This window comes from Sorex araneus, chromosome 1, assembly GCF_027595985.1.
Source record: "Sorex araneus isolate mSorAra2 chromosome 1, mSorAra2.pri, whole genome shotgun sequence".
NCBI classification, from domain to species: domain Eukaryota; kingdom Metazoa; phylum Chordata; class Mammalia; order Eulipotyphla; family Soricidae; genus Sorex; species Sorex araneus.
The window spans coordinates 435,338,282-435,365,362 of NC_073302.1; the positions used below are offsets into that span (position 1 = coordinate 435,338,282).

At 42.0% G+C, this 27,081-nt stretch overlaps 1 protein-coding gene across 11 annotated transcripts in view; it reads right to left on the minus strand.

Annotated features, from left to right (window-relative positions):
* DGKI (diacylglycerol kinase iota) overlaps positions 1 to 27,081 on the minus strand; it is a 482,969-nt gene that overhangs the window by 16,638 nt on the left and 439,250 nt on the right. For all 11 annotated transcript variants that reach the window (XM_055142753.1, XM_055142758.1, XM_055142729.1 and 8 more), the window contains 2 exons: positions 12,147 to 12,184; positions 8,240 to 8,360 (listed from right to left, as the gene is read on the minus strand). In XM_055142753.1, coding sequence (XP_054998728.1) covers positions 8,240 to 8,360; positions 12,147 to 12,184 — 159 coding nt within the window. The remainder of the gene's footprint in view (positions 1 to 8,239; positions 8,361 to 12,146; positions 12,185 to 27,081) is intronic.

The window sequence follows — 27,081 nt, forward strand, 5'->3', positions numbered from 1 at the left end:
TCAGTTTTCTTGCAGGGTGTTAGAAATATGGATGGCAGAGATTGTACATTACGTATAAGTTTTGACAAGTAATCTAACGACTCTTTTTTTCTTTCTTAGCACTTGTCAAACAGAGATAACTACTGCTGTGGCTTCACTATAGGATGGTGGGTAAGAATTAAGTTTGTTGATACCAAAGAAAGTGGATCAACACGGAGAGTATCACGTTAAGTGAAATGAGTCAGAAAGAGAAGGACAGACACAGAAAGATTGTACTCATTAGTGGGATATAAAGGAACAGAGTGCGAGACTTACACCCAAGAATAGTAGAGATGTGCACCAGAAGGATTGCTCCACAGTTTGGAAGCCGGCCTCACAGGCTGGGGGAAAATGCAGCTCAGATAGAGAAGGGTGCTTGGAGGGCCCGCTTGGGATGGGAGACGTGAGCTCAAAGTAGATTATAGACCAAACATGATGGCCACTCAATACCTCTATTGCAAACCACAACTCCCAAAAGGAGAGAGAGAACAAAAGGGAATGCCCTGCCACAGAGGTGGGGTGGGGTAGGGGGTTGGGATTGGGGGGTGGGAGGGATACTGGGATCATCGGTGGTGGAGAATGGGCATTGGTGGAAGGATGGGTTCTCAAGCAATGTATAACTGAAACACAAGCACAAAAATATGTAAATCTGTAACTATACCCTCATGGTGATCCACTAATAAAGAAAAAGAATACTAAGGACAGAGTTACTTTTTAAAAATGAAATGAAGGCATTTTTAAAAAAACGCATGTGTGGGACTGAGAGATTGCAAGTGCCAAAATATGACAGTCCCTGTTCAATCCCCAACACCAGATCCCCTCCCCCAGCAACTCTGGGTGCAGCCCTAGGAGGCCCCTAACACTGCTGGGGGTAGCCCTGGAGACCGGAGAGCACACCCTGGCAGCTGAGTCAATTCCAGGAACCACAGGGCCCTCGGAGCAACACATCCTTGGACCCTTCCAGCACCTCGAACTGCCAGTCTGAGTGGCTGAAGCCTTGCTCGGAAGCGAAACTGTCCACATCTCACCACTTGAGCAAGTTAGCGTCTGTCTCGGCCTTCCACGGTGCAAGTTTGTTGCCCAGGTCTCATCCTTTAGGTTCTTCCAGCAGATCCCCCGGTTCATGCCGATGCAATTTGAATATCAAGCTAGGACTCATATGTCATATGTGACCTGCCTTTTGCAACATGCCTCTTTAATTTGCTTCCCACACCAAGGCATCCAAATCCCCTTGGCGATTCCTTCCACCTCCCCGTGGCCTCTCTCTCTCCAAACCTCATTTCCCACTAGTCTCCCTGACGCAGCCAGCAGACCATTCCAAATCCTCCTCTGCCCCAGGACAAAAGCCTCACAGATGTGCGGAGAGCTGGCACTGTGAATGCTCACAGCACCGTCATCCTGTCCCAGCGGGATGGTGGGCCTTTCTCTTGGGGGACCAGAGGCAAAAAAAAAAGGGGGGGGGGAGGGAAGGGGGAAAAAAAAACACTGAAGGCAGAAAAAGGAGGAAGACAGAATAAGCCATTGAAATCAAAAAGGAAATGCATGAGTGAGATTTCTATCAGGAAACACGGTAGGGGGCGGAGGGTGGGGAGTGGGGAGCACAAAAACAAAAGAGCAAAATGTGCAGGGTGGTAAAAGACGAAAACAACACAAAAGTCTCTTGGAGGGGGGTGAAACAAGGGAGGAGGGGGCTGGGGAAAAAAGAAATATGGTTGAAAGGAGTTGAAAAGCAGGGATGCTGTGGGATTCTGCCTGCCTCTTGCTCCACCCAGTGCCCGCGGAACTGCAAGCCTCTCAGCCTTTCTCTGCGCCTGAAATTTAGTTCTTCATGAAGGGAAGCAGCATGTTGTGCATTTGAGAGAAGCCCCAAAGAATAAGCAGGATGATAAAACAATCAAACAAACAAACAAACAAGCAAGCAAACACAAAATCCTTAAGCCTCCGGGCCCACTGATTTCTTAGAGCTCATGGCAATCATCTTTTATAGTCTCAATTTTTGTGACTTAGGGCATCTGAAAACCCAGGAAAAAACGTGAACCAAATAAAAAAATCAAATATATATACGTATTTGATTCATATATATTCAATGAAGCACTGTTGTGGCACTGTTCATGGATTTGCTCGAGTGGACACCAGTAACATCTCCATTGTGAGACTTGTTATTACTGTTTTGGCATATTGAATACACCACGGGTAGTTTGCCAGGCTCTGCTGTGTGGGCAAGATATTCTTGGTAGCTTGCCGGGATCTCCGAGAGGGATGGAGGAATTGAACCTGGGTTGGCCGAGTGCAAGGCAAATGCCCTACCCGCTGTGCTATAGATTCATCTCACAGTCACAGTCATCCTGTTGCTCATCGATTTGCTTGAGCGGGCACCAGTAACATTTCATTGTGTGACTTATTGTTACTGTTTTTGGCATATCAATACACCACGTGTAGCTTGCTAGGCTCTGCCTTGCGGGCGTGATACTCTCCGTAGCTTGCTGGGCTCTCCGAGAGGGGCGGAGGAATCGAACTCAGTCAGCCGCATGCAAGGCAAAAGCCCTACCACTGTGCTATCACTCCAGGCCATCGATTCATATATATAAATATATATAATCTTATATGTAAGGTTTTATATAAACCTGGAGAATTGAGAGATTGGAGAGTAAGAAGACTATCCTTCAATCTCTAGCACTATGCAATATTTTAATTCAATTATTTTTTTCTTATTCACATGAACTCAAAATGAGTTCTCTCTCTCTCTCATCTTTTCCTATTCCCTTATCTAGTATACACTTTACATGGATATTTTCCTTTGATTCAGCTGCCCAAATCCCTGAATTTCTATCATATAAACTTCATGTGGTTAATAGTAGAGATTTTCTAATCCTTCCTCTCCTTAGCACTGGTAAGATCTAAAGAATGTGAGCACTCCCAACCCCTCCCCTGCATCCTACAGGGATGCTAAGCAAACTCTTCTTATAAATAGATTTAACTGTAATGAGAACAAGGAAACATGTCAACTGACATTATCAGTTGTTGGTTTTTCCATGTGTCCTCAAAAGAATGTCAAAAATAAATGTATTCAAGTCTTTTTTATAAAAAAAAGGACTACAAATGTTATTCTGATTCTTAGGTACAATGCCAAGTCTAGTATTCATCTCCAAATTCTGGCCATACCGAGGTCTCTTGGGAAAAGTCATTTTCCTTGTACTACCAGAGGAATTCTAGGTCATCATCATTATTCAATTAGGAGAGACTAATTTATTTCACTCAACAGAGATCACATTAAGAAGAGGACTGCCGAGTAGCAAGTGATCATGCATTTTGTGTACTTGTCCCTCACTTTGAGAGCACTGCAATGTAAAGGGGTTTCTATAACACAAAAAAGAAGTATGATTCTGCAGACAGTTTTCAATTTCAAAAATGCACAGGTCAATAGTAGCAGCAACCACAAATACTGAACAATGAAAGCAAAACCATGAAAGTGGTAATACAACCTAGAGTCCTCTGTGCATTATCTTTTATTTTTCTTTTTGGGTCACACCCAGTGATGCTCAGGGGGTTACTCCTGGCTCTGCACTCAGAAATTACTTCTGGAGATGCATGGGGGACCTTATGGGATGCTGGGGATCAAACCCAGGTTGGCTGCGTGCAAGGCAAACGCCCTACCACTGTACTACTGCTCCGGCCCTACTGTGCATTATCTTTTCTGGAGTTACTTATCCGAAACCTGGCAAGAGGAAGAAGCATAGATTAAAAACCAGTCCCAGGGGGCTAGAGAGATAGCACAGAGGTTAAGATGCTTGCCTTGCACATACCTGACCCAGATTTGATCCTAGGCACCCAAGCCCTTCTTGGAGTGATCCCTGAGCACAAAGCCAGGAGTAAGCCCTGCGTGGTTTTTGGCCCCCAACATACAAATACATATTTAAAAAAAAACCCAAAGCTAAAAACCAGTCTTTTAGATGAGATGATCCATTCATTGCCCAGTGCTTAGCTCTTAAGAAACCAACGTGAATTAGGCTAGTGATTGTCAAAGATATTCCTATCCATATGCCTCAATGAAAAAGAAGCATTTCATTGAAAATAAAATGATGTAAATCTTATAAGTGAAATTGACAGTGTCCATCAGAATACTTTCTACGTTAATGGCAATCAACTATAATCTAGTTTACATTATTTGGTCATCAAATAATGTATTGCCTAGCAAAACTGTAGTGATCCTTGAACTGCAGATCATAATACGATTTAATTCTAACAGAAGAGATGGACTTTACCATCACCACTGTCCTCCTCCTAAGTTTCCCCTGGCCACAGAATGACCCTGGAGAAGTCATTGTGACCACATAATTATTGGAGAGGTCACTGATTGGAAGTGAGTACATGAATGTCAAAATCTTTCTCATTAGCATTAGTAAACTAACTAATGTACACAACGAATGATAAAAGTGGTAAGAACAAGCAGCCTCCCCTCAAGAAATTAAAAAATTCGGGGCTGGAGCAATAGCACAGCGCATAGTGTGTTTGCTTTGCACACGGCTGACCCAGGTTCGATTCCCAGCATCCCATATGGTCCCCTGAGGACCACCAGGAGTAATTCCTGAGTGCAAAGCCAGGAGGTAATCCCTGTGCATTGCCAGGTGTGACCCAAAAAGCAAATAAAATAAAATAAAATAAAATAAAACAATAAAAAATTCTTCGCTTTTATTACAAAGAACTCTATTGAATAATTCTCACTTTATACAAGGGGCAAGGGATCCCATAGTAACTGAGTAACTTGGAATATTAGGTTTGAGTCAAAGCTCTAGAAGACCAAGGTGCCAGCCAACCTACATATGTATACCAACCTACAGTGTATGTGTGTTTGTGTCTGTGTGTGTTGGGGGGGTATACATGCACAATAAGTCCTATAAACTTTGGGTATCAGAGGTTTTTAATTTTATTTTAATTAAAAATTTAAAAAAATTGAATGACCATAAAATACAGTTACAAAGTTGTTCATGACTGGGTTTCAGTCATACACTATTCCAACACCCGTCCCTTCACCAGTGGACATTTTCTACCCATGTCCCCAGTTTCCTTACCACTACACCCCCTCCTCCAGCTTACTTTTATGACCTCTCTCTCTCTCTGTGTCCATCAGAGAGGTCATTATGGTTTGCAATACAGTACTGGTAGGTTATTTTAATCCCTTTACCTACTCTTTGCACTCAATTCTTGTCCGGAGTGGTAATTTTCCAACTACGATTGTTACAGTGGTCCCTTCTCTATCTGCCTCCCACCCCCGCTTGTGGCGGGCTTCTGACAGTGGACCAGTCCTCCCAACCCTTGTTTCTACTGTCCTAGGGTATTAGTCTCATACTTATAAAAAATTTTTATATCCCACAAATGAGTACAATTATTCTATGTCTGTCCTCCTCCTCTTGACTCATTTCACTCACCAAGAGTGATGTTTTTATAAGTCCATCACTTAGAGGCAGAAAAATGATGTATTGATAATCGAGAAAATTCTGTGAGAGTAAAACCTTCTCGTGCCTCATCACTCTAGGGACTTGCTGGAGGAGAGGTTTTAGTTTAGAATAATTATCTCCCCAATAAAGCAGGGGACATGTTTATGCTAAGGGGGCTACTAAAGACTTTCCAGAGTTAAATAACCGTTGCTAATTAACCTTAATGTTACAGTCAACTCAGGTCCATCCTTGTCCTCAAGAAGCCAAAAGGAGTATCAAGGGGCTGGAGATGAAATGGCCAAGTTCAAAAGAAGTTTGATTTATGAGGACAGAACAAAAAGGAAAAGGAGCAGGAAGCCTCCTTTTGCTTCGAAGGAGAACTCCCAAACAGGATTCCAGGGAAAAGAGGACACTCTTCTCTTTTAATACTTTCTTAATTAGGGAGAGGCATGAGCAGTTTTTATCAAGTTTAAAGTCAGAAGGCCAGCAAGATGGGGCTTGACAAAGAGCAGGATGTTGAGATGATCAAGATCTCTGGGTGGTCCAGGTTACCGGGCACATCCAGGGCACATCCTCCTGATATTCCAACTTCACATACCAGTGATTCCTTTCTTTAAGCCTATTCTCTTCAAAACTGGCCTGGCCTCATTTCCTGATGTCCTTCTCATCGTTAAGAGCCCAAACTACAGGAAGACAGGAACCCCAAGTTCCAGGGAACTTCAGGAGTTTACAGTTCAAGATTTTAAGAAGGTCTTCAGTAGGAAGCTTGCCTTTGGGATGGGAAGAGGGGTAGGGTTTGGGCAGGAGCTCAGTTAGGGACTAGAATAATGGTGGAGGGGGCAAGTGCTTGCTCTAGAGGCCAGCTGGGAGATAGGAGGAAGACTGGACAATTCGTGGAGGAAAGTGGACACTGGTGAAAGGATTGGTGCTGGAACACTGTATGCACAAAGTTAATGACAAATAACTCTGTAACTCTGAAATTCACAGTCACTAAAAAAAATAGTAAGGGAGACTCAAACACACAGTCACAAATTATTTGCGGCTCCTCCTATAAACTAGAGGAGTATATTCCCCTGAGCCTTGAGTCTAGACCATCCAACTTTCATTCCTTTTCCTAAAAAAATTCTTCTACCATAATTTAGGTCAAAGGGTCAAGTACATTTTTACACAAAGAGAAGGTACCAAAGATGAAGCAGGTGACCCTCCACAACCCAAACACACAAAAGGAAAGATAAAATTCCTTGTAAAATTGTAGAGACTAAGTGATAGAATGTGTTTAGTCTAAACATCTGGGATATAGTATGTGTTGATAAATGCTATAGTATGACATCGATTTATGGCTTATCAAGAACTACAACATACACTGTTTTAAATTTAATAAAATGCACATGATTCCATGGTTTCTCACCTGCAACAATGTAGAAATAGTGAGTGTAAACAATTTTTGTTTTTATGCCAGTGTCTAACAAGGAGCTCCTGTTAGTCATTTCCCAAATGTCTGTGGAATGACTGAATGAATTAGCGAATTAAATGAGACAGGCTTGCTGAGTTGAATAAAAAGGGGAAAAAGAGGAACATGAACGCTTACTACTGTTTTTGCTACTGATAGCCATATATTTAGACTGCAAAGAGGGTAGCTGTGGTCTTATTGCTAGATTTCATGCAAAGAAAATCTTCCAGGGTCTCTGTGTACCTCTACCCACAGGAGCAGGAAAGAGTTTCACTCCTTCTTCCTTAACTGAAGCAAGTCACACAGACACTGTACCACTTTATTCATGGAAATACTAGGAACACAGATGCTGAAAGTTATAGTCGAGTTTGGTATTCATCAGATGTGTTAATGCCTCCAAACGGCCATTAGAAGAATTCATAGTATGTGAGGGGCTGGAGCAATAGCACAGCAGGTAGGGCGTTTGCCTTGCACGCAGCTGACTCAGGTTCGATTCCCAGCATCCCATATGATCCCCTGAGCACTGTCAGGAGTAATTCCTGAGTGTAGAGCCAGGAGTAACCCCTGTGCATCGCTGGGTGTGACCCAAAAAGCAAAAAAAAAAAATAATAATTCATAGTATGTGATACCTCCAGGAAGTGATCCAATGGGAAGGTAGAAACTCTAGTTAGGAAGCAGTTTAGGAGGTGAGCATGGCCGCCACTAAGATCAGGAAAACAATGACATTTTGAAGGAAGTATAACTTGGATTGAAAAATAGGAGATTCAAACACTGGCAAGAGAGAGGGCGGGAGGGAGGGAGGAAGGGAGAGAGAGAGAGAGAGAGAGAGAGAGAGAGAGAGAGAGAGAGAGAGAGAGAGAGAGAGAGAGTAAAGAGAGAACGTGAGGGGCTGGAGAGATAGTACATCAGGGAGGGCATTTGCCTTGCACACAGCCAAGCTGGATTTGATCCCCAGATTTGATCCCCGGCATCCCATATGGTCCCTCAAGCACTGCCAGGATTAATTACTGAGTGCAGAGACAGGAGTAACCCCTGAGCATCACTGGGTATGACCCGAAAAGAAAAAAAAAGAGAGAGGGAATGTGAGTGAGCACATGCTATGCCAGATGCATTTAAAAAAATAACATTTCAATTAACCACTAAAAACCTTAATGTGAAACTTATTTCCATGAGTAGATTGGTCACTCAGGTGGTGATGGTTCGCAGTCTTAGCTGCTTCAAAGAAACAGAGAAAATCAAAGTGTTTCTGCCATTCTTCAGACAGACAGCCTGGGTGGAACCAAGTGAGACATCTCAGTTTTGTGGGTCTGTGGCCGGAGTCGGCTGACTGACTTACCGTGGTCAAGGATATATTTCACAATCTCCCCGTTGCCGGTTTGGGCTGCATAGTGAAGGAGTGAGCAGCGGTCTGGTCCCTGAATCAGCAGGCTGCCTCCGTTCTTATAGCTTTCTATCAGCTGGAGAAGAGACAGAGGGAAATGAGTTTAGGCTGAGTCCAGAACTAAGACAGCAATCTGGTGATAAAGATAAAAAAAAAATAATAATGGAGCAAACCACAAATGTTCTCAGTCTCGGAGGACACAAAGTCAAAGAGATGAAATAATGTTCCTGGGGTCTGTGTGACTCAAATAGATGGTCAGCACCTTACTCAATTCTTGAGAGCATACGTGCACATTGAACTGTCTCAAGAAATGGAAACATGCTAAATTACTTATTTTTTTCCTTTTTTTCCCCCCTCCCATTTTCTTAGCTGAATACTGGTCTCCAGACCAAGGGAGTGGGATGAAGGGGAGAGGGAGTGGGATAGGAGAACCAACGCGTCCACATACGGACTCAGCATTTCCTGGCACGAGAGAATAAGGCTCGAGGTAGGAACAGCTTGGGTCTGCAGCTAAGCTCATTTGCTGTCCTTAGTTTTTCTTCAGTCTCTAATGAATATCGTTACTAAATCTAGAAGCATCCTATCATTTTCCTATATTAAATCACACACATATATCATGCAAGTATGCATATCACATACATGCACATAAATGGCTCCTTTCCCCTGAAGATCCACACTCAGCCTGCAGCCTTCTATTATCCACCTAACACTTACTCAGTGAGGCTAGCGGTGATCCAGGGGATGAGAACCAAAAGGCTTCAGAGAACAGAGGCAGAAACCCAAAGTACATAAAATAAGAGGACAGACTGTGCAGTGAAAAGAAATACCCTAATAGTTTTTTTTTTAGCCTGAGACTAAGTAAGTGGTTAGATGATGATGTGGTTTAAGTTCATAAAATATTAAACATGATGGGAAGTGTAAATGACTTCTTGCTCCCCATGCAGCATAACAGAAGACTAGCCTTGCTGGGACCTCTGAAAGGTGGTTTGGGGACAAACAAGCATCAAATAATCTAGCAGATAATGAGCAAAAGGGATGTGTTTACCACCAAGTTCAATGGTACAGGATTATTCAAAATAATCAAACAGTCCAGCAGGTCAAAGAGATAAACTCAGAATTTATACATTGACTCAACTGCGATCCTAGAACTGACATGTGCCAGGGAGTGGGAAACAAAGATGAAAATGATTCAGTTCCTGGCCTGAAAGCCATGACAGTCGGTGGGGGGAAAGATGTGTAAAGAACTACATAGTAATGAAGAGGAACAAGATCAGATTATCACAGGGTCTGCGGAAAGCACAACGCCTCGAATGGGAACCGGGTCACGGAAGACTTCATAGGAAGCAGATCACAGGAGTGTTGAATGCAACTAAGGAACAGAGTGGGGCTTTCATCCCTAACCTTCGGGGCAAGGGGTCAGGAAGCGGTAGCTAATAGTGTCCCACACAAATCTGAGAGAATCTCTTCTATTCAGTGGCATTGTCTTGTGGTGACACCTCCCTTCTTTGTGAGCTGACCCACAGAGGATTCAGGCTCAGCAGAGCAGTACAGACCCAATCCACCAGCTGCCTTGATTCTGCCTCTCTGTGGTATTTTTAGAAACTCTGAACACTCAGAACGTGTGGGAGCACCTTATGCAGCTAGGGACGGGAGCTATTCGAGACAGCCTTCACGACTGCGAGGCGTGGGGCCTCTATTCTCTGCCCATTCCTTTGTGTGTGCTCCCTCTTACTCTCAGTCTCTGTGTGCACACACACACGCACATACACAGAGCTTACTATTTCACAGTTACAGTGTGTTTCACAAGAAGATAAAGATCAGAGAAAATCGAGAAGAAAAAAACAACATATTGGAGGAAAGGAAGGAAAGAAAGAGAAAAGTGTGGAAAAGGTGACCCCAGAGCCCTTCTGTTTCATCTTTTAGCAGCTAAGTTATTAAATCATTTCTTAGCCAGTTAGGAAACAATTACAATGAATGGACACAGCGATTTCCCGAATCACAAATACTTTTCTTTTCTTTCATGTACTAATGAAAGTATGGCAATAGACTTAGGAACCGGAAACATGCACACACAAGATAAAACCAAAGGCTTCAAATTTGCAAAATTTTCTACTTAGAAACTCAGCATGTAAAGGCATAAATCCCTACTTTTTCCCTCATTTTTAAAAATGATCGCTATTGTAGCATTGTAATTCTTCATTCTTTATTTAAAACATTTTTAAATGAATCACTATGAGATACAATTACAAAGGTTTCAGGTTTGAGTTTCAGTTGTATAATGATCAAATACCCATCCCTCCACCAGTGTACATTTTCCACCACCAATGTCCCCAGTATCCACGCCCCCCCCCCACTCCATCTCACCCTTCACTCTGGCTCTATGGCAGACAATTTTCCCTCCTACTCTCTCTCTACCTTTGAGCACTACGGTTTGCAAAACGGATACGGATACTGAGAAGCCATATTTGGTCCTTTATCTATATCAGCACACATCTCCTATCCCGAGTGATCTCTCCAACCATCATTGATTTAAAATGCCTTCACTCTTACAGTGTAGGGAGCCATTTTTCCTTACTGATCTTATCCTGTCACTATTTGTTTAATCACTAGCTAACCCCATGCCACACCTAGCAAAGGTTGCCACTCCTAATCTTACTGATCTTATCCTATCAGCATTTGTTTATTACTAGCTAAATCCCGTGCCACACCCTGCATTTCTATTGGGGGTCCTGGCACCACCTCCTCCCAACAGGGAGGTATAAATACGTAACTGCCATAGAATAAAGGCCTTTTCTCCCTCCTCCGGGTTCTGCGTCTGTTCTTTCGGCTGCGCCCTACAAAGGGTTCTCCCTGCTGAACAGAACGAGACCTCCACATCGACTTCCACATTACAGACCCTCATGTTAGGCCTTGAGGAAGTGTGGAAGACAGGATAGTACTGCTTTGATCCACTGCTGGGAATTGATACCGAACATATAGGTACACTGCTCAAAGAGCACTTTTCTCCTTTGGATTCCTGGTAACACTATGATTTTGAACAGTGTGGATACCATCTTCAGAATTATTTCTCGATGGTAAAAACTTTGATGGTAGTTTTTTTTTTTTTTAAGATGCTTGGCACTTTCTTGCCATTTGCATCCTGCTGGTAACCTGCTACAAATACAGAAGAGTTCATTTAATGGATATACAAAAAAAAAAAGTTGTGACAAGGGCATTGCTCCCCTACTTTTACTTAAGGCTTTAGGATTTTTGATCTACAGAAACACAATGCTCTTTTATGTGATGAATAAGACAAACCTTGACCTAAGAACTGGCTTATAGTATATATAAAGCAGTCAGTGCAGCATTTGGCTATGCAGGGATATGGGGACAGCCATGAGTTGGTATATGAAAATGACATGTGATCAGAAAAAGCTTTTATGACTTGACTTTATAAACATATTTGCATCTATGTTCTAAAAAGAAATCTTTACTCTTCACATATCAACTTGTGACAAGTAAAAATTTGGGCTGCTCTCTGATCTCTGTTTTCAATCCAGGAATTCCAGGGACATGCAGTACATTTAAGTAATCAAAACAAATGTAGTCTGGTAACCTTGCATTAAACCTTTGCTGTTAGGGAATGTGCAGAAGCTATAAAGTCTCCTCTTACCCACTTTCTTAATTTTTAAAAAATATTCCTTTTCTTTCCACTCAACCAGCATGGGCAACAGGGTGAATGGAGGAGGAGAAGGAAGGAGATTGGGATTGCAGGGAAGGGGGGTGATAAATGGTACATGAGGTTATAAAAATTTGGATGAAAAGGAAGTTGGTTCAAACTCCTTAAGTAACAGCCAAAAGTTTTGGCAGGAGGATGTCTTACCTTCATAAGATCACCAGCTATCACTGCCTGTAAAATTGCTGTGAAGACAAAAGAGATGGCCCATTAGTAGGAGACTCTCATTAAAATATCAAAAAGGGATAAAATCATATTTTTGCAAAACAGTCTACACAGGGGGCAGGAAGCAACAAGAGGAAGCATGTCAACGGAATAAAGTAAGTCCTCCTCTATCCTCCTATTCTAGACAATATTCTAGAATCCACTCGAGCCCCCTATAGCCCTGTGATGGCAAAGGAAAATGGAGTCACACACGGGGTTTAACTCTTAGCTTCTACATCTGTGAAAGAGCAACCCTAAATCTCATAGGATTGTTGAAATGGTTAAATCATATAAATGTTTTAGCTTCTGCGTTGATCATTCATGTTTTTCCTTTGTTCTTTCCAGTTCCTCTCACTTTTCTTGGTGCTCAGAATCACCAGTAACTTTCTTTGTGTGCCTTTTAAATGAAAAGTAAACACCTGCTCTTTTGGAAATCAATAGGATCGTAGAAAATGAAAAAAAAAGTAAACCTATCTGAATTATTCTCTTAAAAATATAAGCCTATGTTTAGCCATGGATTCATTGCTGACTCACAGGATAAGAACTAAGAGTCACAGATAAACCAAACTGATTGTTAACAACATACAACCAAGGGAAAAATCTGAGGTCTAATGATATGTTCATGTCATATGGGAAATAGAGGGGAATGATAAAATATAACTGGTAGAAGGGGAAATACAGATTAATAGTGTAAGGGAACAAAAGCAAACAAGTAAGTGGGAATGATATCAAACTAAATAAAAAAATTCTGCAAAGCAAAGTAAACCAATAAAATAAAGGCCAGCTTTCAATGAGAGAAAAAAATCTGAAATTCAGACAACATATTAATCACCATATTGCTGTCATACCGTTGCTCATGGATTTGCTCGAGCAGGCACCAGCAACATCTCCGTTGTGAGACTTGTTGTTACTGTTTTTGGAATATTGAATATGCCATGGGTAGCTTGCCAGGCTCTGCCGTGTGGGTGGGATACTCTCGGTAGCTCGCCGGGCTCTCCGAGAGGGGTGGAGGAATCGAACTCGGATCGGTCGCGTGCATGGCAAACGCCCTACCTGCTGTGCTATTGCTCCAGCCCAACATATCAATACCCGAGTGTATAGAGAACTTATACAAATCAACATCAAAAATGAAAAATATGACTGGAAAATGGACAGTCTTTCTGAAGAGACATTCTTTCCAAAGACACATTCTTCCCAAAGATGGCCAACTGGCACGCAAAAATGTGCTCATCACCATCCCAATGATTAGGGAAATGCAAATCCAAGCCATGATGAGCTATGACCTCATCTTTGGGAGAATGGCATGTGTTTAGCAAAACAAACAAGACAGAAACAGTGTTGCTGGGATATGGAGGGAAAGGAGTGGTGGGTATGAAAGTTAGTTCAGCCTTAGCTAAAAATGGTATGGAGATTTGTACAGACTTAAGTCTCTTGCCTTGTATTCGGTAGACCCCGGTTGATCCCTGGCACTGCATAGGAGCCCCTGAGCACAGAATCAAAAATAAGCTCAGAGCACTGCTGGGTATGGCCCAACCTCCCCGCCACTGAAAAATCACCAAAAAAATAGAAATACCATTTTATCTAGCAATGCCACTTCAAGGAAAATATCTGAAGAATATGAAAGCCGCAATTTGAAAATATGTTTGTATCCCTATGTAATCACTATAACCAAAACAAGGAAATGAGTTTTAAAACAATCAGATAAAGAAGTCATCAAACAAATGCCAGAGAAATAGCTCAAGTGGTAAAAGCAAATGCCTCGCAGATGAAAGGCCCCGAGTTTGATTCCTGGCACCGCATAACCTCCTCCAACAGCACTGCTGGATAGAGTACTGGTTTTGTTCACCCCAGGGAGTGTTTCTATTCAAGAAACAAAAACGGAGCTGTGGTATATATTTTCTATAAAAATGAAATTTTATCTTTTCAACTTGTATCACTTGTCCCGTTGATCTTCGATTTGATCGAGTGGGCGCCAGTAACATCATCATTTGTCCCTGTCACGTGCTAGTGTAGCCCAATGATATCTGCTTGTCCAGGAACAAAAAGAGCTTCAACAATATGAATAAATATGAATAAAATTTGAATAAAATTTGAAGTGATTAAGTGAAAGACAAATACTGGCTTCATGCATCTGTGAACGAGACATAAAGCAAATGAACTGAACATAGCAAGCCCTGTAGCACTGTCGTCATTGTTTATCCATTTGCTCAAGCAGGCACCAGTAATGTCTTTATTGTGAGACTTGTTGTTACTGTTTTTAGTATACTGAATATGCCATGGGTAGCTTGCCAGGATCTGCCATGCAGGTGGGATACTGTTAGCAGCTTGCCGGTATCTCCAAGAGGAACAGAGGAATTGAACCCGGGTCTGCCACATGGGTTCGAACATAACAAAAACAGCAAAAATTTCCTTTTCGGGAAAAATGGTGATTGCCAGAGAAAAATAGAGGGGAGGCGGTTACTGGACCAGCTGGAAAGAATGAGAAGTGGTGGTCAGTTTGATGATACGTAGCACTAAAATTTTGGCGGGATGTGCATTGTGGTCCATACTCATATTGAGGTATGAAGCTGTATTTCTGAATGCTACACAGTACTAGGTACCAATGGTAATACAATAAACTCTTTCTGGTTTTTGTGCCACACCCAGTGATGCTCAAGAGGTTACTATTGACTCTGCACTCTGAGATGTCACTGCTGGAAGGGCTTGGAGGACCATATGGGAAGCTGGGGATTGACGCCAGGTAGGCTGTGTGTAAGGCAAGTGCCCTCCCTATTGTACTAGTTCGCCAGTCCCCTGCAATAAATTTTATTTAAAAGACAAAGTTCTAGGGCCATATTTTGTACAGCGACCCCCTCCCCGGTCCACTAGGAATGTTCCCTGAGCACAGAATCAGGAGTAAGCTCTAGCATCACTGAGTATGACCCCTCCAAAATATATATATATATAAAACAAAATATTTTATCAAAAGATATTCTTCATCTACAGCAAAGAAAAAAATCCATATGCAAAGTCATATAGGACCATGCAGGCCAGTAGGGTAGTAAAATAAAATAGGCCAGTAGGCTAAGTAATATAAATTATATAGATGAAAGCAAATACAATATAACATCACTTATATATGAAATCTAAGAAGACAACAACTCAACCCTCTTAAAGATACAGATTTCTGTTTGCTAGACATTGGGGGTAGGCAGAAATGGTCAAAGAATGTCAAAAGGTACATACTTCTAAATTTGCCACCTTCTCTGCTTCACACATCATACACAGCTAAAGGGTTGGGGCCAGAAAGATAACACAGCGGGTAGGGTACTTGCCTTTCACATGTCTGACCTGGGTTCAGTACCTGTACTGTATGCTGCCCTGGGTCCTGCCAAGAGTGATCCCCTGATTGCAGAGTCAGGAGTAAGCCTTGAGTACCCCTGAGTGTGCCTCCCCTCTGCTCCCCGCTTTCAAAAGACAAAACAACAACAACAACCATCGTCAGCAACAACAAAAAGAAGTTCTTAAGGAGAAAATCAAGGGCACATACAAATGTCCTTAACTATGTCAATGTGTTTTTACCCTTCCCTTCTAGAACAGAGTTTCGACGTTCTCTCAGCACATTTCCCCCTCCCTGGCATCCATATTAGGATATTAGGGCTCCTTTCCACATCTATACCAGACACAGTCACAAGCAATATTACTCATGTGTGTTGGTTTCCAATAGCCTCCCATTTCAAAGTCCCCATGAACAAGTAGAGGCTCATATAACAGAATCATAACCACAAATGAATTCCAATTGTACTGAAGATGGAAAGCATGAATATTTATTTTTAAGTCAAGCAATACACTCAGGGGTAGCTATTATGCAAACATTAGGCACAAGGCCACTTCTCTCTCCTGATTAATGTCCTTCCTTATGAACACAGTTGTTTAAGATTTCCTCTGCATAAAGAACTTGAACCCATTAGTATTCAACTCCAGACAATAACCTTCTGAAAGATCAAGCTTAAAAACAAATAATGAGTTGTTATGATTACAGTATTATTCTTTATTTTTTTCTTGAGTCCCTGGGCTTGCACTGCTTGCCTTTTCCAAAACTCCTTTACATTGAGGAAAGAATGCCAACTCTCCCCCCCGCCACTCCAGCCTCAATTCAAAGAGGTAAGGAGAGTCAAAGTTTCCACAGAACATAAAGGTTATTGAGTAGACTAATAACAAGTGTGCCAGACAATTAAATCATGCTAGTTTAGTTAGACATATTTGACAGAAGAGCAAAAGCATAGAGAACTATGAAACGTTTGGTTCTTTTTAGAGGTTAGAAGTTGAACTATGATTTCACACAAAATGGCTGATTTTTCCTTTAATGCTTCAGACATTTCCTTCAATGTCATCTAATAACCAGCGAGTGACCCGAGAGAGAACTCTGGAGCTGAGAGCTAGTAGGTCTCTGAGAAGGAATCACTGGCTTCCTTCTCACAGTTCTTTCTGGACTCTGAATTTCCAAGAGTCCAGACATGCTCAGGCATCTGTACAGAAAAGTAATATGTAATTTGGAAACAATAATATAGGGACAAGAGGGAATAGGCAGGGTGAGGTTAGAAGGAATTGACCCCAGAGGAAAATTTCCTGAGAATGGGCCTAGGATATGCAGCCAGGATATCCAGAAGATAATTCTTTGAGTCTGCTCTTCCCCTGCCCCTTTATTTTACCATCTTTCGTGTCTGAAGCCCGATATCCATTACTTATTCATTTCCCCTAGTCAAAAGAGTATATAAAGAGAAGGTTTTCCACCTTTGAGCTGGGGGAGAAGGCAGCTGGGATAGAGAAGGGATCACTATAAGTCAATGATGGTTGGAGGGATTGTTCGGGATGGGAGATGTGTGCTGAAAGTAGGTAAAGAACCAAATGTGATAGCCTCTCAGTATTTATATTACAAACCAAAATGCCCAAAAGTAGAGAGAGCATATGGGGGAAATTGTCTGCCGTACAGGCAGGGGGAGGGTTGGAAAGAGGGGGGATACCGGGGACATTGGTGGTGAAGAATGTGCACTGGTGGAGGGATGGGTGTTTGACCATTGTATAATTGAAACTCAAACATGAAAGCTTTGTAACTGAATCTCACGGTGATTCAATAAAAAAATAAATAAAAGAAAAGAAAATTTAAAAATAAAAAGAAATACTGTTGCTTACTTTGAAAAATAAAATTGGTCTCTTTGATTCTCAGTAAATGAATTGCTCTAGGGCTCCAAGAGCCATTCTTCATTCAACCATATTTTGCTTTTACTTTCTTTTTTAACTTTTGGGTCACACCCAGCAATGCACAGGGGTCACTCCTAGCTCTGCACTCAGGAATTACCCCTGGAGGTGCTCAGGGCACCCTATGAGATGCTGGGAATTGAAATCGGGCGGCCGAGTACAAGGCTAAACGCCCTACCCGCTGTGCTATTGCTCCAGCCCTGTTTATACTTTTAATGAGAATCAATACATAGTTTTGTAGAGTTCTGCATACATTTTACCCCTAGATTTTTATCTGCCAAGTAAGAATGAATCTCCCACTGTCAACTGCCCCTCCAGGACCAGAGTCCACATCTCAGCTATGTGTTTAGCCTGCGATAAGCCCCCCAAAAAAACCACATGAGAAAACTAAGGCATGGAACTTGCGTGGACTTTTCCAAGGTCACACAATTTGTTCAAAATCCAGCGAGGAAACAGAGGGAAGCTTGTTACTTTATATTTTCTTTTGTTCTGAAGCCTACTCAGAATTTCTCTCATCTTGCTTTCCTCCCCGCCCCTCCCCCTTTTGTTTAACTTAGGATGGCAGGTGGTGGAGTGCTAAATCTTAAAATAAACAACTCTAAAATAAATGCTTCACAAGTGCATCACATAAACAATAAAGTCAAGTCAATTTATGACTTTAAGTGCCAAGTCTTATTATGCCAAAGGAGACACTGAATAATGATCACATCCATGCAAATGTTCCACCTGCATATTCCCTTGATCGGACCATGTCTGCGCTGTTCATACTCTTCCATTATTTAAACTTACTGGCTGCTTAGCCACCAGGCAGCTTGCACTGCCAGCTGCCCAGGAACCTATGTCGCTGAGGTACAGATTTCTGCACAGGTTTATCCTGCATTTTCCTAACAGAAACATTTTTCCTCTACGTGAGTAACCAAACACGCCACTTTGAGCAACAAAGTGTGAAAGCTTAGCTCCCCAAAATGGAATTTAGCATAATCATCAAACAGCAAAGGTAATGTAGCACATATTTAATGGTATGGATCACCATTAAATACGGCTGTGAATTATGCTAATCAGGCACAAATGAGAAGCAGCTCATGCAAATGACTGTAATTAATATTATTTTTACATAGTCATACTGCACAAGAAAAGATGAGGTGAGATAAAGAAGGAATTAGATATTTCTAAAGATCTCTGCATTTTAATCTAGGCCTAGAGGAGATTTTGACAATTGATAATATGTTCCAAGTCACTTGCTAATAAAAATAAATACGGAGAATGTTTTATGTTACAGTGCTATAGATTCCGTTTTTCTCATAATGGCACACAGATCTGAATGTTTCTCTTTTACTATAGACCAAGCCATCACAAACATAGATGATGACTGATTTTGTTCAGGATTCTGCAACGTGGGCCAGATGCAATGGAAACAGATTGGTATCAGTAGTACATTTGACAGAACACACACAACTCAAACTGGATACCGGATACTGCTGGCTTTAGTGGAAAACTTGCAATCTTCCAGTATGGACCTCTATGGACTCTCTTCTGAAATGGTGCCTGGGTTTCAGAAGAAGCTATTCCAAGAGGGCCCAGGGAAAGCCATTTTGCCATCGAAAGCCTAGAGGGCCACTTTTTTTTTTTTTCTATGTTTTTGGGCAGAGCTTACTCCAGGCTCTGCAATTGGGATCACTCCTGGTGGTGTCTGGGGAGAACAAAAGAGTTTGTGGGGATGGAAACTTACTGGCCATCTGCAAGGCAAGGGCCCAACCAGCTTAACTTTCTCTCTGGTCCCCTAGAAGACCGCCTGTATTGAAGTCTCAGCTCATATTCTAGGAGAAAAAGAACCTCATATCTCAGTGGGAAAGAAGTCAATGTTATAATACAAGTTGTATGTATGGGACAGGAGAGAGGCTGTAGAGATATTTGGAAAACACAACCCATGACCTCATATACTTGTATTGTGATGTGCTGTGAGTACAGGGGTTGGTGTTGACTTGTTAGTTCAAGAAAGACATCTGTGAACAACAGCCCTTGAAACCTATGTTACTTATGGCAACGGACCCTGTATACGCTGAAATGTGTTTTGTGCTATGAGAATCCCAGGAAGATTAAAAAAGAAAAAAGAAGACCAAGACTGGCTTCTTTGGTGGACCCTTCCAAAAACGGCAAGCAGAAGTACAGACAGATAATAATTATAAGACTGTATTAATTGGGGCCGGAGCGATAGCACAGCGGGGAGGGCGTTTGCCTTGCACGCGGCTGACCCGGGTTCGATCCCCGGCATCCTATATGGTCCCCCAAGCACCGCCAGGAGTAATTCCTGAGTGAAGAGCCAGGAGTAACCCCTGAGCATCGCTGGGTGTGACCCAAAAAGCAAAAAAAAAAAAAGACTGTATTAATTATTCTGTCTAAAGTGAGCACCATCCAAACATCTGACCATCAGATGTAAGAGCAGAGACTACTGTCTCCTCCTCATGGAATAACCCCCGGTCACTCTTGCCCACCATGCCCAGTTAAGCAACGCTCACTGAATTCCACTCCTCTGTCCCTCATGTTCTGCCCACCAGTGTGTCCCCCTTTACAGAAATATGGGTGAAGGGTCCAGAGTAAGCACTCAATCTAGTATAGCCTCTCATCACCATTAGCGGCACCAACGACATTCAAAGGACATTAAATGTCGTTGTGGTTTAATTATCCCAAAACATGGGTGCCAGATCCTTTTCAAAGTAGGCAACCTTCGGTGGGAGACCCAAGTGTGTTTTGTTTCTAATGACAGAGTTAATCCTTCGATTCAATTAAGCTTCCGTTAATTGAATGCATGGATGTATATGGGTTCTTTCCATCTGCTGCCGCAGTTCTTTTGAAGACACTATTAGCATGGAAGAGGTTTCCTGTTTGGAGAATGAAGCAAACAGCCCCCATCCAGTGTTCCTTCCTGGCAGACCGCCTCCACCTTGCTGCCAGAGGAGCAGGACGTGCTGCCTTCCGAAGCAGTCTGTTCCACTTCTCTTATTCTCCACTGGAACTGGTTACGAATGCAGCGGGGACCAGATGTCTCTCCAGAACATCCCATTTGTTTATCTGTTGTTGTTAAATTGTTCTCTGGTTGTTCCACATGTCTAAATCCCATATTTGCAATTAAATCACCAACATTGGCATGGTGTTTATATTTTTAATTTTTCCCCCTTTGTTTTAATCCATATTCCCTTATTCACTGAAAAGTCAATGGTACAAGAAATACATTGAATGTGTAATATTTATTCATATTGATGGATATTTGGTGACTGGTGGATAGCTGGCTGTCATTTTAATGTTCTTTGAATTGTATCAGGGAAGACATTCCAGGCAAGGGGAGAAAGTCCACTCTCTTCTATATGGTACTCAATTTCAGAGCAGAAATATTTTCAAGTCTTTCTGGGTATTTAATAAGGCTTAAAAATCCAGCAAACACCAATGCAAGTATCTCGACAGACAAGAAGTGTTTCTATGATGGGTCAATCAAAGCCCTAATCAGTGATACATGTTACTTCAAGAATGTTGGTAGTGAGCCTTAAGCTCAGCATTGGAACAAAGTCACTGTATCACTGTCATCCCATTGCTCATTGATTTGCTGGAGCGGGCACCAGTAACATCTCCATTGTGAGACTTGTTACTGTTTTTGGCATATCAAATACGCCACGGGGAGCTTGCCAGGATCTGCTGTGCAGGTGAGATACTCTCGGTAGCTTGCCGGAACAAATGTCATGGTTGTTTAATTTATACTTTTAGCAACAGGTTAGAGAAGATAAGTTATAGGTTAAGGATCCGGTGGGATCACAGTATTTTATAATCACTTTATGTTTTGTTCAAAGCCAGCTATGTGTAAACTATGTGCTGATAGTAATGGGTGTGGGCGTATGGGGGAGGGAGAAAAAAATTCTATAAAATTCCTTCCTGAGAATCTACCCACTCAAAGTTAATGTTCTCTTTAGATAAGATCTATTAAAAATATTTTTTTCTTTTTGCTTTGTGGGTCACACCCAGCATTGTTCAGGGGTTACTCCTGGCTCTGTACTCAGGAATTACTCCTGGCAGTGCTTGGGGAACCATATAAGATGCCGGGGACTGAACCCAAGTCAGCCACATGCAAGAAAAACGCCTTACCCGCTGTGCTATCACTCCGATCCCCAAAATACTTCTGTATATAGTAGGTTAACACTTTTTTAATGTGTTACCTTTAAATATATAACTACTTCCGTAAATCCTGAAAAATACAAATCCATTTGAATCTTGTGTGATCAGTATCACAGAATCCTATCTACCATTTCTGCCCAATAAGTATTAAATAAGGGAGTATTTTTCATATAGAAAGTGTTTTAATCTGACTACTTACCAAATTCACAAACTCAAAACAATACTCTTTCCCCTCTCTTTCTCTTCCTAACAGTTGAAAATAGCAACAATACATACTAAAATGCTTAGTGTAATGTTAACTACTTTAACAATGGAAGAGATTTTTTTTTTAAAAAAAATCTGGTATTCTGCAAAGCTCCTTCATCCTAGTAAGTTGCAAGAATTTAATTTAGATGGACTAACTTTACTTTTGTTTTCATGACTTTTGGATAATAAAGTGAGACTTCTGAGAGAGCAGCGGAAATGGAAGCACTAATCAATAAGGTATCTGTTGGCCTCAGAGAAGAGCAGAGCCGCTGAGGAGGAGAGGAAGCTTGGTTGGCGTCTGTGCCAAATGACTTCTACAGAGCATCTCAGAGAGAGTGTCGGGGCTTCCACATCATCCTCGCCTCAATGTCTGGCTGGCATTCCTCCTGTGATAGGTCTTGAATTCATTTGCTGTGTTTGAGCAATGCCTTTCAGGACCTCTAAAAGGGACGTGGGTAGAAAAAGTGTACTCATATTTCACTCAGCCAGGGCTGCAAGCAGATCTGACATGCTCTGAAAGTGATGGATGGTTATTGGCTCGAAGCAAACATTAAGACTGCATGGGAAGTGGTGTTGAAGGCCGGCATCCAAGAACAAGGGAGCATGCTGCCGAGCCCAGAGAAAGATGAGAGGCTGACTGGGCATCGGAGCATCGAGCTGCACATTAAGTGCCTTATCAGAGCCCAGCAGCTCCTTGACCATCTGTAAGATGAAGATCCTTGGAACCGAGAACAGATTTAGTCCAGGCACACCTCAGCGAAGGAAAAGTAAGCCACGGGGGCCTTCACAGAGTAGAGAGGTCATGTCTACAGATATATATCAGCAAAATGCGCGTGTGGCAGAAGCTCACAGATTCCCAGAGCCTGCTCCCACTTCTAGTGGGAAGACAGTCAAAACGATTATATTTGCAATTAAGTTATAATAGACTTCATCTTGGTATATGAGAACTTTGACTTCATCTTGGTATATGAGAATGATTCATTAGAAGCCTTAAAAAAACGAAGCATATTTTTCAGATACAAAAAAAAATAAGTCATGCATCTGATTTTAGTATGATGCTAAGTTAACCAAGTGATCTCATGCCTTAAAGCAAGATTCATAAATTAAACAGAGAAGAGGCTTGCTCTAATGGTACAAACAATAGACTTCAGTGGAGTAGTGCATCTTCAATAAGATTTTATGAAAGAGCAGGCTTGAATGCCAGGAAGAGAAATAAACACTAAATCTTCATTCTTTTTAGAAATCCACATACTCGTAAGGAAGAGTGGGGCCTGATAGTACAGAGGGTAGGGCATTTGCCTTGCACACGACTGACCTGGTTCGATCTCTGGCATCGCATATGGTCCCACAAGTTCCTCCAGGAGTAATTCCTGCGTGCAGAGCCAGGAGTAACTCCTGAGCATCACCTGGTGTGACCAAAGCCTCCCTCCACCCCCCAAAAAAAACAAACAAAAAAAAAGAGAGAGAGAGAGAAAAGAATAAAGGAGGAAAATTAAGGGCTAGGGAAATAACTCTAGTGGTGGAACACATATGTAAGGTCCTGAGTTTGATTCTTATTGCTGCTGGGCTCTCAGAGGACAGGGTGTGGTCTGGTGACTCCCGAGCACTGCTGGAAAGGCTCTGGTGGCACCTTCCCCACTACTGTCAACCACTGTTAGGAGTGGCCCAGTTGCCCTGAATAACTCTGGAGGTGGCCCCTACAAAAAGAAAAGGAAACGCAAAACATATACTTACACCTTCAACTGTTACCTCTATGTGTCAAAAGAACTAAAGTGTTGTAGTGAAACATTTTCCTGAAGCTGTTTTAAGAACTTGTTCAAAATGGGAAGATTTGCACGGGCAGAAAAGATGAGAGACAGCTTTTCCACAGGCAAGAGTCTATAGGCATGGGGAAAGAAGTGACACATTCATTCGATAAACTAGGACCCATCTGAAAGGGGGGAGCAGGGAGAAAGAAATGGGTCAAGAACAAACTGCTTCAAAACAAAGATGAAGATCAGAGCTGCAGTGTTTGCCTTGCATGCAGCAGCCCAGTTCAATCCCTAGCACTGCCTATGACCCTCCAACTGAAGCTGAGAGTGATCCCTGAGCACAGGGCCAGGAGTCAGCTCTGAGCAACACTGGCCCAATACCAACACCCCCCCTCCTCTAGGACCCCCCAAAATTAAAATTTCCAACAGCACTGCTGGACAGAATAACCTTAAGAATTCACTGAAGTGTGAAAGATAAACAAAAGCAAGGAAGAAACAAAACAAGAACAATCTCCCCTACTGGAAGCACAAAATAGGGTGGCCAAAAGGGAAGAGGGAAGGGAGTAAATCAAATTTAAGAGTTCAACAGTGAAAGGATGGAAATTAGACTTGTGGTGGTAAACAGGATGTGGCATAAACAGATGTTGATGCTGTACACCTGAAAATATACATCATGTTATAAAACAATGTTATTTTAAAAAAACTTTCTTTTATTAACTTTGTTATTGAATCACTGTAAGATAGACCCTTACAAAACTGTTCATGATTGGATTACAGTCATACAGTATTCCAACACCCATCTCTCCACCAGTGCACATTTCCTAGCACCAATGTCCCCAGGTTCCCTCCTATCAACCCCCACCCCCCTCCTGCCACTATAGTAGGTGCTTCAAAAACATTTTTTCAAATAAAAGGATACATGTTCCTGGAGCGAGCAGACGCCATCAGGCTACACCAGCACGGAACAGGGACAAATGAAGACGTTACTGGCGCCTGCTCGAGCATATTGATGAACAACGGGGTGACAGTGACAGTGATAGTGACACATTAAAAAGGGCAAGTGTATGAGAGAATAAGTCTTTGTATCAATGACAAAATCACTAAGCAGCCCCATTTTTCAGAATATATCATCGCCCAGGACTTTCTCTCCATCAAAGACAAAAGGTTCTAATATAAAGAAGGAAAAATGGCTGGGAAATTAGAAGTTAGAAGAAGAAAGTCTTTGGGTGATCCCTCCTTCAGAATAGTGGAGGGGTACTTGGGAGAGAAAGAGAGCAAACAGCTAGAGAATAATATGGTCTAAACAGACTTGTATGAAAACAACTCTGATAGATTTTTTTGCAGCAGTTAAAATTTTTGCCTTCATTCACTAGGATGTAGGAGTTTCAAGGGATTTAATGTACCCTTAAATTCTTAAATGCCACCAGACTGGGCAACACTAAGTGGATTCTGATTGATTGAAGCCCTTTCTCCATAAGCACTGGGGTTTTGCTTTATTAGGCAGGAGAAGCTCTGCGCGGCCGCATAATTAAAAGGTAATGTATTCTGTTACCTTGCTCCAGAGAGCTCCCAGTGCACGAGCTGCCTGCAGCAGGGACACCCGGCAAAGCTGATTTCCTTTCGTTTCAGGAAGGTGGGGTGCCTGGTGGGCTACGGGAAAGCAGGGCCATTTGTCACCAGGAAGCAGAAACGACAGGCCAGCAAGCACCTGTGGGAATTGGTGCAAATGCCCCATCTACAGCAGGGCGGATCCGTGTCTGCGAAACAGTTTTCTGGGATGGAAGATGGTATTTTTCCATTTTCCCTCAAGTTTCACCGCCTAGCATTTCTCTCCTGGCTCAGAGGCCTAAGTCTATAAAACAGAGTGTTCTTAGCGATCAGCAGGTCCAGCCTGCACCATGACAGAATAACGTCTATGGGACGTGATCTGCCTGAGAGACCCCAGTCTCGGGAGGGTGAAGGGAGAACCTGGTTCTTCAGACCCAAAGACCAAGATTCTTGTCCTCGTTTGACCCTACCAATCACTGCCCAGAAAAGCACAAGTCATTCTTTGACCACGAGGCTATAACTCAAAGGGAATATTTGGTTCCAGTAAATGTACTAAACAATGAGCTTGAATAATTTGGTAAGACCATGCAAATATGATATACCAAGTCTATAGAAAAATACAGTCAGAAGTATACTTGGGAAAAAGTTTACATTGGATTTTTAGGCTTTCTAGCCAAATGGAAGACAGATCATTAGAGAAACAAGAACCCTCAAAAAAAAAAAAGTATTTCAATAAATCTTAGTATACCTCGCTCCCCTTTGATCCCACACATCCTAAATCATATAAAAAATCTTAAATTTGGGCCGGAGCAATAGCACAGCGGGTAGGGCGTTTGCCTTGCACGCGGCCGACCTGGGTTCGATCCCCGGCATCCCATATGGTCCCCCAAGCACCGCCAGGAGTAATTCCTGAGTGCAAAGCCAGGAGTAACCCCTGAGCATCGTTGGGTGTGACCCAAAAAGCAGAAACAAAAAAAAATCTTAAATTAGCACAGTAAACTTTTAACCATAACTAGGAATTTTAATTTTTGCTATCATAGGTGTTTATATGGAGACCAAATCAGGCATTTATCCCATTCCTTAAAAAAAAAAAAGCATCTATATTGTACCCTTAAAATATCAACAGTTTGTAGTCAAAGTTGGTGCAATTTATATGAAAAAAATTAACAAAAATGGCATCAGAGGGCAAATAAAGAAACAGTTTTCCATCTATCAGAGTAAAACTTTACTTTAACTTCATTTGTTTCCAGATCACCCATGAGTCATTGCCTCATTTGGAAGTCTCAGGATCGGAGCTTTTATCTTTTTTCTTTATTCTTCTTTTTCCTGTTATTTTATTCTCTTATTATGTTCTAAATACCTCAATTTAAATGTTCAATGAACCCAAAAGCAAAGCTATTGTAAGTTTTACTACAGATACACACACACACTCTCTCTCTCTCTCTCTCTCTCTCTCACACACACACACACACACACACACACACACACACACACACACACACACACTACATCTACAAAAAGGATTCAAAAGATAATTAGATACTTATCACCAACAAAGCATTCCAAAGAAAACAAAAGGATCAAAAGATTATATGGTTACAATCTCAAGTAAGATTTAATAAATCTATTAGGCAGAATAAGAGAAAAGAGTAGGGTCAGGACCCAAATGAAGTAATCTAACCTCATTTTGGAAGGCCCCGGGGGTGTTTTGCTTGGTTTTATTTGCTTGTTCTAGTTTGTTTTGTAATCGGCAGTGGATGGTCTGTTTTCCTAGGGTTTGTGAAAGCCAGACTGGCCAAGAAAGAGCCTGCTGTCATTTTTATTCCTTTCCTTTCACACAGTCTTTGGGGAGCACCCAGTGAGACCACCATAAAAGGCCATCCTTTCAAGCACATTAGTAACCAAATTTCTTTGGAAAGGGACCAGAACAAACC